The sequence below is a fragment of the Prionailurus bengalensis genome, chromosome F2 (genome assembly GCF_016509475.1).
Source record: "Prionailurus bengalensis isolate Pbe53 chromosome F2, Fcat_Pben_1.1_paternal_pri, whole genome shotgun sequence".
Lineage (NCBI taxonomy): Eukaryota > Metazoa > Chordata > Mammalia > Carnivora > Felidae > Prionailurus > Prionailurus bengalensis.
The window spans coordinates 82,301,101-82,313,109 of record NC_057353.1 but is presented as its reverse complement, the minus strand read 5'-3'; the positions used below and the strand labels follow the sequence as shown (position 1 = coordinate 82,313,109).

General features: G+C 60.9%; 1 protein-coding gene across 1 annotated transcript; it reads left to right on the top strand.

Annotated features, from left to right (window-relative positions):
• The first annotated feature begins 8,625 nt into the window (after positions 1-8,625).
• LOC122496112 (lymphocyte antigen 6H) lies at positions 8,626-11,367 on the top strand. The gene is made up of 5 exons (XM_043602257.1): positions 8,626-8,739; positions 9,102-9,214; positions 9,694-9,821; positions 10,512-10,631; positions 10,895-11,367. Exons 3-5 carry the CDS (start codon positions 9,755-9,757, stop codon positions 11,128-11,130), a joined length of 423 nt encoding a protein of 140 aa, XP_043458192.1. The 5' UTR covers positions 8,626-8,739; positions 9,102-9,214; positions 9,694-9,754; the 3' UTR covers positions 11,131-11,367.
• The last annotated feature ends 642 nt before the right edge of the window (positions 11,368-12,009 follow it).

Genomic DNA, 12,009 nt, shown 5'->3' with positions numbered 1-12,009 from the left:
CACCCTGTGTTTGTTTCCTGCAGCAAATCACAAACTTGGTGCCTTAAAACAATAAAAAGTCTCTAGGGGAGGGTCCTTCCGGCCCCTTCCGGCATCTGGTGGCTCCAGGAGGTCGGTGGCCTGTGGCCACGCCCAGGGTCGGCCTCCGTTGCCGCGTGACCTTTCCCCGTGCCTTTGTGCCTCGCATCTTTCTTTTCTCATCTAAGGTCTCCAGATGTTGGGTCTAGGGCCCACCCCAAATCCAGGATGACCTCATCTCTACATCCTTAACTCCATCTCATCCACAGAGAGCTTTTTTCCAAATAAGGCCGCGTTCACGGGTTCTGGTGGTTAGAACTTGAGCGTCTCTTTGTGGCCACCATTCAGCCCACGTACACCCTGCCCCCCACTATTCTGGTGGTCAGAAACTTTCTCCCTCTCTGAGTTCGGCGGCTTCTCAGGAAAGGCTTGACACAGCGTCCCTGTCAACCCTTGGCTGAGAGGCTGGCCCTGTGAGCACGCAGGGCAGTCTTCGGGAAAACTCCGTAGCTCTGGCCCGCAGCTGCATCCGTAGTCTTGGACGGCTCGGAGGGTTCTGACAGTGTCGGCCGAAAGACAAGGCCGGGAGCTCTGGGAGCACATCTCGGGCAGGACCCCGTCCTCGGCCCCCGCTGCTGCTTCCGCGGGCTTAGGGCTGAGTGCGGTGGCTTTTGACGCTGTCCCTGGTTCTGACCATCTGAGAGCTGGCTCTGCTCTGGGGCTGGCCCACCGGCCAGTCATCCGGGGCCTGAGCACAACGTGGGATGAGGGTTCCTGCCGGTTTAGCGCTCAGGGACTTGTCACTGTGCCCCTGGGCAGAGCGAGGTCTCCGTGCTCCCTCACCGGGGTCTGGGCGTCTGCGCCAGGGCGGGTCCGGAGGAGGGAGTTGAGGCTCCTTGCAGGACCTGTGCAGACCGCAGGGCCAGGGACACACAGGGACTTGCTCTGCTCTGGCTGCCCGGAAAGAAAGTCCTTTCTCCTGCTAATCGTGACTGATTGTTACTCTTTGTTTGCAAAATCCTGATAGGGTGAAACTGACCTACATGCATTGGAAGGAAGCTGAGTAGCTTGGAAACTGGGTTAGGAATCACCATCTCCCTGGCAACCAAGCCCACCCAACATGGGGAGAGCGCAGTCTCCGCTCTCTGAGGAGCAGGCCCAGAACCGCACTCCCCAGGGGCTGGGGCCGGACGCCTCGACTTTAGTCTTCAAGACTTCTGACGTCTGTTCCCCCACCCCCCCCCACCAGGCCCAAGTCAGGCCCTGCCCACTTGCGTGATCTTTTGTTGCATAAATTACTCCAAAACTTAGGGGCTTAAGGCAACACGGTTTGTGCTCTCCCGGTGTCCGTGGACTCGAAATGCAGGCATCACCTCTACGTTGGGGTCCCTGAGGAAGCTGGGGTCAAGCTGTCGTCCGGGGCTTTGGTCTCATCTGAGGGAGGCCTGGGTGGGGGACCCACTTCAAGCCCCCTCGAGTGGCTGTCGGCAGGCAGGACTCACCCCTTCCGCAGGCGGGGCAGCCGGATTCCCCGAGGGTGAGCGGGAGAGGGCCTGAGCCTGCCTCAGAAGCTGTTCTTTTTATAACCCCGTCTCAGGGACACCATCTCTCCACCCTCTCTCTCCACCACAGGCAAACGGCTAAGTCCAGCCCAGGCTCAGGGGAGGGTAGCAGGGGTGTCCCAGGGGTTCTGAGAGCCCACCCACCCCACCGCAGGCTCCAGATGTTGGGGGTTGGCCGCCTTGCCCTAGGCCTGGCAGAGACCCTTCCCCCTCCCGTCTCCTCCTCCTCCCCCCTCCTCTGCCCACCCCCGCTCCTCCCTCTTCCTCCTCCCCTTCCCTTCCTCCCTCCTCCTCCCTCCTCCCCTCTTACATCACTTGGCTCCTCTCCCAATCACCCCTGCTCCGTCCCGTCTCTGGGACTTGGGGCTTGTGCCAGCCTCGTCTCCCAGGCCTTGGCTCGCTGTCTCCTTCCGAGGCCCCGTCCACGCCCCCCAGCTCCTCTCATGACAGCTCACGTCACCCCACAGCCGCCTTTCTGTTTGCCGGCTCTCCCCTGCTGCCTCCCTCCCCGGGGTAGGGCTCGGCTGTCTCTTTGGCTGGTGGCAGGAATGGATGACTGTGCCGCGGTGGTGCCCTGCCAGACGCTGGGCCAGACGCCCAGTGAGCACTTTAGTGGTGGCATTGTGTGTGCTCCCCACAATGCTTTCACAGGTGGCTAGCACCCCCTATTCTACAGGCGAGGGACCGAGGCTCAGGAGGTCACGCAGCAGGCCCAGACCATCCCCCCACCCCCACCCCCCACCGAGCATGGCGTCTCCTGTCTTCCCCCAGAGGCTGGATGTCACCACTGTGCTGTTCTGCTTCTGCTTCCTGGAAAGAGGCCCTGGACGAGCCGGCTACGGTCACACACAACATGCCGTCGAGAGCACAGAGCGGAGCCCCGTGCGCTTCAGGAGCTGCTGACCTGCTGGGACTGAGGTCTCAGTGAGTGTGTGAGTGAGCGTGTAAGTGTGTGCGAGCGTGCAGGTGTGGCAGAGGAAGTGCATTAGTGTGGGCGTGGATCTGTGACGGTGTGAGTGTGCACATGTGTGAACGTGTGTGTGCACGTTAGTGTGCACGCGGTGTGAGTGTGTGGAGCGTGTGCACGAGCGCCGGCGGCTGCGGGGTGAGGAGCCCTGAGTGCTCCCTGCGGTGGGAGCTCCCCCAGCCTGGACCCTGGGCCGGGCGCTGTGCTCAGGCTCCTTGCAGCTGCTCTCCAGGCTTCTAACACTGCTGGGAAGGGGTTCTTCGGAGCCGACTTGAGCTTCGAGAAGGCTCAGCTGTCTCGAAGGGGACCCTGCATGCTGAGAGGTGGTCTCGGGCAAAGGCAGATGATGCAGGCATGATGGCCAGGGAGCCCTGGAGCGGTGGCTGGGGTTGCGTAGCTGCCCGTGCTGCGTGGGGGGCGACGGCGGGCTCCCAGAGACACAGTGCATTCAGGGGAGGAGGTGGGAGGAACTAAGATCTGACCTCCGTTCTGGGTCCAGGGCCACCAAAAGGCCGACTTGGGGGAGGGGCCCAGACTGCTGACTGCAAAAAGAAAGTGCAGGCTGGGAGGGAGGGAGGTGTCGGGATGGGTGTTACAGGCGGAGGGAGCCCGTGAGCAGAGGCTGGAGAAGCAAAGCGTTGGGGAGCACGGGCTCCTCTGAGGCTGTGGCTTGACCTGGTGCAACCTCCTCTGCAGGAATGTTCCTTTGATGCCTGGACATTGGCGCAGGGAAGGTGGAGAGGAAGGTGGCAGGCGGGAGCAGCACAGGTGCTCAATGCTGGTGGCAGAAACGCCCCCAGGACGCTGGCCCCAGGGGACAGCTGCCAGCTGCCCCTGCCCGGGACATGTGCTCAGACCTAGGCAGGGGTGGGGGAGAGGAGTCTCCCCAAGCTGGGAGAGCACTGGGGCTTTGCCGGGGAGTCCCGTGGGCACGGCTGGGGCCCGGGAGGCTCCGGGGAATTGGAGGCAGTGTAGCCTGGGGACAGGTGTAGCCTGGGGACGGGTGGCTCAGAGGGACCAGAGAAGGGAAGGGCCTCTGTGTGAACCCTTGCTGGGACTTGAGCCAAAGTGGGCCTAGGTGTCAAAAGGATGACACACGGACAGATGGACGGACAGATGGACAGCTCCTGGACTCAGGCGACAGTGACATCCTGTAAGGCACTTGTCTCCCAGTGACAGGACCTGTTTGCGCCTTCGCTGCTTGGGCTGGACCCTCAGCTGGCCTTGTTGTCTCTGCACTTTCTCGCCTGGAGACCCCACCTGTTCCCTCTGTGCCGACCCAGACCACATGTGCGTCTCCAGCCCAGACCCTGCGCTGAGCCCCGCAGGCACTTGCGACCCGCCGTTGGTGCTGTCCAGGCGTCCCCAACTAACAAAAAGGCTTTAATGCCTCTCATGGCCAATGTGCTCACCGTCCTGCCCTGGGTCCACCCCCTTCCCGAGCCAGAGCCCCGGAGGTGGGCATCCTGGACACACGTGGCCAAGTCTCGTGAACCCATCCACCTGCCCCATTTCTACTGCCACCCCTGGTCTGAGCCGCTGTCCTCCTCACTACCCCTCCCCCTCCCCCGCCCCGGCCCCATTCCATTCTAGAAGCTTCCAGGCCATTCTCCACTCAGCAGCCACAGGGATCTTCGGAAACGTCGACTAATGATGTGTGTGCCTGCCTCGGCCCCTTCCCCCTGCATTTCCCTATGATGTTGACGGGAAGTCTGGGAGAGTGGGGGACAGGGACAGAGACTGCAGCGGGCTTCGAGCTCCAGCGGCCCTCACTTACCAGGTGTAAGTCACTCCCTGTAACGGGCCGGGTTCTCCAGAGAAGCAGAACCAATGGGACGTGTAGAGTTACATAGAGTCGTTGTAAGGAATTGGCTCGTGTGATTTTGGAGTCTGGCAAGCCCAGAACCCACAGGGCATGCCAACGGGCAGAAGAGTCAGTAAGAGCCAATGTTCCAGTTCAGGTTCAAAGGCTGTCTGCTGGCACAAGTTCCTTTTGCTCAGAGGGAGTCCGTTTTTGTTCTATTCAGGCCTTCAACTGATTGGATGAGGCCCACCCACACCATGGAGAGCAATGTGCTTCATTCGAAGTCTACTGATGTAAATGCTTTTTTTTTTTTTATGTTGATTTATTTTTGAGAGAGAGAGACAGAGAGAGCATGAGTGGGGGAGGGGCAGAGAGAGGGAGACAGAGGGTCCCAAGTGGGCTCTGTGTGACGGCAGTGAGCCTGATGCGTCATGAACAGCGAGATCATGCCCTGAGCTGAGTCAGACGCTCAACTGACTGAGCCACCCAGGCGCCCCTGCTGACGTACACGTTAACCTCACCTACAGACATCCTCACAGAAACCACCAGGACAACGTCTGACTAAATATCTGGGTGCTGTGACACACAGACGTTCTTTCCCTTCCCGCGTGAGGCGCTGCCCCTGGCCCTTCTGCTGGTTACCTGGAGGCTTTCTCCTGCACCCTTAACGTCCGAGCACTGTCTAAAGTCCGTGTCCCGTGCTGCCTCTCAAACAGCGCACGGGTCTCAGGACCCTCTGACTCAGTCACCCCGCCCGTTGCCCGTGCCTTGTCCTCGGGTTCAGTCTTTTCAAACTTCACGTATCGGACATTCTTCCCGCCTGAGATGACGACCCCAGCTTCTACGTCCCTCCCAGAAGCCAGTTTCTTCCCACACCGCTTCCTTCTCGAGTCTAGCCCTTCCTTCTGGAATACCTTTTCCTTCTGCAGTGCATTCTCCAAAAGTTCCTTTAATGAAAGGCCGCTAGCGGTAAACCCTCACGACTCCTCCGAAGTGTTGTCAGAAAACATTTACGTGCAAACTTTTCATTATCTGAAAAATTTCTCTTGTGCTTATTTTTGGAAAACTGCCGAGGTCCCGCCCCAGCAGGTCCGGGGGTTCCCAAAGGATGAACGGCGTCGGTGAAAATAACAAATGGACACGGACAACGGCAGTGGGTTCGACTGGCCGCTTTATTGTGGCAAGCGTGGCCTTACATTTGTTAGCAATTTTCTTGTGGCGTGTGTTATCTATGTTTCTCAGCATTACCTAATTCTAAAAATGTTCTTTTGTGTAATCACCCATTAAGGAACAACATAGTTATTTTCTTGTAAATTTCCCTCCTGCCCTTTCAAGGTCATCCAGCTGTCAACACCGCAAGTGGAACGTTTACAGGGACGTGACTTCTTAATGGTTCCTTTGAACCATTTGCGGCAAAAGGAACAAAAGCGTTCGCTTTGGTCTGGGTGCCCGGAGGGAGCCAGGAGGGCCCTGGAAACCCACGCCTTATGCGCTCCCAGAGACACAATGTTTACCTGGGAACTAATGAACCATTCTGTACCTTAACCCCCCAGGTCCGGTTATCATCTGGAATGCCTCCTGGGGGCCAAGCGGGCCTAGGGGTTGGAGCAACTTGTATCCATAGGTACATTCCTTTGTTGCCGGAGTGGGGATTTCGAACCCATTCGTCCCCCTCCTCAGCTGGGGCTGGGAAATATATGGGCCCATCCTTCCTTTGGGTAGAGGAGTCTTCCTAGGGGGTGGCAAGGGCTGGATGCAGGGCCGCATGACTTCCCTGCGGAACCTTATGTCTTTCCCCAGTGGTTCTTCTCCCGGGGGGCCTGTTGTGGGCAATCCCAACCGACAAATCCCCAGGCGCTTTCATTGGTGGGGGGGCTGCCCCGACCAACGCTAAGGCCAAATTACATAAAAGCAGGAGGACAAGAAGCTTCCCTTCTGGCGGGCCGCCATGCAGCCCCGATCCGTCCACCACCCGGGCCCTGCCATCAGGCTCCTTGGATAGCTTGGCTTCCGGCAGAAAACGGTGTAGAAGATTCTTAGCTGGCAGTTACTTTCCTCCGAGCACTTTGAAGACACTTACTCCACAGTCTGGGCATCCATTTCTGCTGTCAGTTTACCTGCTGTTTCTTTAGTGCGGATATCGCTCTTTCCTTTAGGCTATTTTATTAAAATTATTTTTTAATGTTTATTTATTTTTGAAAGACAGAGAGCGCGAGCGGGGGAGGGGCAGAGAGAGAGGGAGACGCAGAATCCGAAGCAGGCTCCGGGCTCTGAGCTGTCAGCATGGAGCCCGACGTGGGGCTCGAACTCAGCAACTGTGAGATCACGACCTGAGCTGAAGTCAGACGCTTAACCAACTGAGCCACCCAGGTGCCCCATCTTCTGGCTATTTTAAAGATCTCTTGCCGTTGGTGGTCTGTGATTTCACTCTGCTGTACCTAGGTGTGAATTTTCTTTTTGTTTATTCCATTTAGTATACATTGCGCTTCTCTGTAAATGCTTACCTGTCGCCAGTTCTGAGGCATAATCTCTTCGAATACTGGCTGTCTTTCCTTTGGGACTTTGACCATCCCTCTCTCGGCGCTCAGCACGGTGCATGCTGTGTGTTTCGACCTCTCTTTTCTATTTTCTGTCCCCTTATCCCTTACACCGCAGTCTCGATAATTTCTATAGATTTAAATTCCACTTTGCAAATTCCTTCTTCAGTGGTATCTAATGTGCCGCCTAATGCGTTTGCTGTTTTTTTTTTTTTACAACAGCTTTGTTGAAATATGACTCACATACTATAAAGTTCAGCCTTTTGAGGTTTTTAATCCAGTGGTTTTTAGTCCATTCACAGTGTTGTGCAAGGATAGTCTCTATTTTTAGAATATTTTCATCACTTGAAAGAACGCCTTGACCACTAGCAAGAAGTCCTCATTCCTTCTTCCTCCCAGCTGGAGGCGACCATGGATTGACTTTCCCTTTTTTGGATTTCGCTATTTCGGACATCTCATGTAAATGAAGCCATATCATATATGTTTTTAAACAACTTTATTTTCATTTAGCCCAAATCTTTCAAAGTTTCTGATGACCTGCTAATTTCAGTGAGAGCTTTTCATTTCTAGAGGTTCCCCTCTCCAACAAAGCACAGTTCTGGCACTGCCTTGTTCTTTCCTACAATCTAACTACAACCTACCACACAAATGAATCTTGTATTCTGTATCGCACACTTTCAGTTTAGAAGGTTTGTGGAGATTTACATCCGTATCTCTTCATCGTTTCTTCTGTGTCTTTGGAGGCCCATTTTCTTTGGATGTTTGCTGATTTTTTGACTTTGAACTCACATATATTTAATGTTTATTTTTATTTTTGAGAGAGAGATAGTGCAAGTGGGGGAGGGGCAGAGAGGGGGGAGACACAGAACCCAAAGCAGGCTCCAGGCTCCCAGCTGTCAGCACAGAGCCCAACGCAGGGCCCGAACTCACGAACCATGAGATCATGACCTGAGCTGGAGTCGGATGCTTAACGGACTGAGCCACCCAGGCGCCCCTGAACTCGTATTTGAATTGAAGGTGTGGGAGCCCCAGTCCCCAAGTTGGAGTCGCCTGTCTATCTCCTTCCCCTTCACTCCTCCAGCCCGGGGCAGGGTTAAGGTGTGCAGGATCTAGGGTTCCAACACTCGCTCTGTCACCTGTCACTGCGTGACCTTGGGCGGGGAGCTCAACCTGTCTGTGCTTCCGTTTGCTCATTGTAAGGTGGGGGCGCCAACAGCACTTGCAGGGAGGGTGTGAAGCTGTCACGACATAACACACGGGTTTACACAGAGCACATACTATGTGCTGGGTCCATGTGATCAGCGGCACAGCTCACAAGGGGGTATTAGTGATAATCGTTTGTCTGAGGTAAGATGGGGGGGTGGGGGGTGGGGAGGGCGGAGCTCTTCTCACAGTGCTCAGCGCTAGGCCAACCGTGGGAACTCCACAAATATTTGCCCGGCCAAACGAAGGCAGACTAAAAGAAACAACCCCCAACATGTGCACAGGAGCTGGGGCTCACTCGGCGCTCAGCAGCGATGGATTCCAGGCACGGGGGCAGCGGGTGCGAAGACACAGCACTCAAAAGCTTTGTGCGGCGGGAAGGCGAGAGATAAAGCTGAGAAACGGCCAAGCAGGCGGCGGAGGGCATTGAATGCCGAGACCAGCATTTGGGACTGACGCTTCGGACGTGGATGTGGCGGCGGGTGGGGTGGTCACGGCTGCTCCGGGTCCGGGCGGGCCGCGGGTGCGCACCCGCAAACCATCGAAGCGGGGACGGCTGGCCTGGGGAAGGCCCCTTCGCTGGGAGTCTGCGAACGAGGGCCTGAGCGAATCACCTCCGCTGTTACCCGCCTCCGTCCCTGCGTCTTTGTGCGTTTCGCTCGCTTCCTTTCGCAGTAAACGTTCTTCCGAGAAATTTCGAGGGGATCTCCGCCAAGCGGAGGGGGAAGGGCTCTCGTCCGCGCCGGGGGAGGGGCGCGCGGGACAGCCGCGGAGGGAGCCGGCACCGGAGGGGGCGGACGCGCGGGCCGGGCGCTGGCTGTCGAGGGGCGCGGACGGCCAGGGACGGAGACCCGCCGGGGCCCCGAGCCCCGGGCGCCCAGCCCGCCCTTCTCCCGCCGCCCCCGCCCCCCGCGCGCCCCCGCCCCGGCTCCGCTCCGCCCCTCGCGCGGGTCCGCGTCTGCGGCTGCGTTCCCCGAAAGACAAGGCTGCGCCCGGGTTCCGGTCCGCAGGGAGACCGAAGGGCACCGCTCCCCGCGCCTCCCGGAGCCCCGGAGCCGCGAGCCCCCCCAGGGATGTGAGTGCGCCCCCGACCCGAAGCCCGCGCTCCACGCCTCGACCTGCGGTGAGCGCCCGGGCGCGCGCTGGAGGCGAGGGGCGGGGGCTCGGCCCGGGGTTCCCAGGCCCCCAGCCCAGGGGTGGGGGTGGGGACGTGGCGCGCGCCCCTCCCCCATGGGCAGGTACGGCCTTCCCGCACCTTGTCTTGCCCTTTTCTCTCCGGACGCACCTGCCGCTCCCCAGGGAGAAGACGCGCTGCCCCCGACCCTCCCCCCGCCCCCCACAGGTGCCCGGCGCGGGTTGGGGGCATTTCGAGCTGTCACCCTGCCCGAGACGGCGGACCTGTTCTCCCCGGAGGGGATGCTGTGATGGTGGACGCTCTGGGGGATGGGCTGGGGGTAGGGCTTCGCGAGCTAGCGGACCTTCCTCCCCTCCCGGGATTTCCAGGCGGAGGTTGCGCTCCGGGGCCGCAAAAGGAGGGTGGGGGGGGGGGGGCTTGGGTCCGGCGGGCGGCGGGGACCCCTGACCGAGGCGTCTCCTTGCCAGGCCTGCGCCCCGGAGGACCTCCGCCCACAACCCCCGCGCCTTCCCGAGGCCCGCCTGGAGCATGCCGCCTGCAGCCATGAACGGCCTGGGCCTGGTGCTGCTGGCCGCCCTGCTGTGCTCTGCGCCCGGTGAGTCTGGGGGCGGCCCGCGGGGCTGGGCCGGGTCTCCGGGAGAGCCGGGCTGTGGGGCCGCCATCCTCCGACGGTGCCCGTCACGTCCACACCCGCTCCCGACCCCGGCGACCCCAGCCGGGCCTTCGCGCCCGTCGCTTTGACTCATGGTGCTCCGGCCCCAGCCCCAGCGGCACGGGGCCCTCCTGGCTCCTGCCCGCCCTTGTACCGTGGGCTAGTCCCGCACGGACGCCCCCTCGTGCGCCCCATCGCTTCTCAGAGCCCCCACCTGGCCTCCCAGCGAGTCCTTCCTGGCTTGGAACCGACCGAAGTGTGCGGGGAGGTGTGGGAGCGTGCAGGAGCCTGTGGGAAAGCCCCATAAGTGTGAGGTGTGTGTGGCTGGTGTGTGCGTGCATGTGTGCACACGTGTCTGTGGGGCCACGGAGGGTGTCCAGGGGCTTCCGGAGTTCCGGCGGCTGGGAGCCTCCCCGCAGATTGCCCAGAAGGCCCCGCGGTTCTCCCAGGGCCTGACTTCTGGGGGCCAGTCTGGCCTGGTCACCGCTGGTCGGCGAGGGGGGTGTGGTGCTTGGCCTCCTGGAGCTGCGCGGTCCTCCCGGGAGCAGCCTCGGTGGCCAGGGGAGCGGGGCACACACGGGCCAGCTTGGGCCTCAGCTCCTCTGCTCATCCGCGTCCTCGTGCCCTGCGCAGCTCACGGCCTGTGGTGCCAGGACTGCACCCTGACCACCAACTCGAGCCACTGCACCCCGAAGCAGTGCCAGCCGTCGGACACGGTGTGCGCCAGCGTCCGGATCACCGACCCCAGCAGCAGTGAGTCGGGACCTGGGCCCGGCAGGGGGCGGTTGGGGGCGTCCTCCGAGCCCCTCCGGCCGTGGATAAGAGTGTGGGTCTGTGGGTAGGACACTGCCTTGCTGTGTGACCGTGAGCGGCGTCGCTCCTGCCCAGGCCCCCTCCGTGGCCCTCTCCGTGGCCCTCTGCGTGAAGTTGAGGCGGCGTGGGTGGGTCCCGTGCGGGGCAGGAGGAGGAGGGCGCAGGTGCGGCTCCCGCCCCAGGCTCTCCCCGCTCTGCCCCAGGCAGGAAGGACCATTCCGTGAACAAGATGTGCGCCTCGTCCTGCGACTTCGTTAAGCGGCACTTCTTCTCGGACTATCTGATGGGCTTCATTAACTCGGGGATCTTACAAGTCGATGTGGACTGCTGCGGGTCGGATCTGTGCAACGGGGGGCCGAGGGCAGGCGGTGGCCCCTGGGCCCTGGCCGGGGGGCTGCTGCTCAGCCTGGGGCCGGCCCTCCTCTGGGCTGGGCCCTGAGGCCCTCCCCCTCCCACAGGGCTTCCAGCTGACCCCCCCTCCCTGAGACTCGAGGCCTCCCTCTCTCTCCACCAGCTCCGAGTCCCAGCCGGCAGGATGTCTCCGGGCCCCGGGGGTGCAGGCAGGGGGCTGGGACCCCCAGGTCTCCGAGGGAAAGGCAGGCAGAGCCAGGCCCAGCCCCACAGCCTGGCTGTGAGGGCGTCTTCCACGGAGAAATAAAGTCGCTTCTGGTCCAGACACGTGGGTCTGAGCCTGGGGGTGGGGGTGGGGGTGGGGCTGGCCGAGGGGTGGGGACGAGTCCCGACGGAGGACGCGCGGGCAGAGGGCGTGAGGCACCGGGACTGGGGGCTCGTGCGTGCGTGCGTGCGTGCGTGTGCTGGGCTGCCTAGGGGGGCCTCGGGCCTCGGAAGCGGCTGTGGGGAGGCTGGAGTGGACAGAGTCACGGCCGGGACACAAGGGTGAGGCCTTAGAACCATGCGCGTGTGCACGCGGATACCAGACGTGGGAACACGCACACTAACACACACCCGTGTCTGGAGGGCTGTGCTCTGCTCCCGCACCCGCGCGCACGTAGCCACACGCTCCCGAAGCGTCCGCAGGTGCGCACTGAAACGTTTACGTCACGCCAGCTCGGGGTGCCCCAGCCCATGCGCACTCACGTCTGGATGCACACCACTCGGCCCTCCGTGTCCAGTGGACGCACGCCCCTGTGTCTCCTCCTGCTCTTTCGCATGGCCTTGGGGTGATCGGACTGGGGGGCCGGCTCCCCTCTGAGCTGTTGGGAGCACTGTCGTGCCCAGAATTGCCTCTTAGCAGACACCCCCTGCCCCCAATCTGAGCGGGGCGCCACCTTGGTCAGGGTCCTGGAGGCCAGCCCGC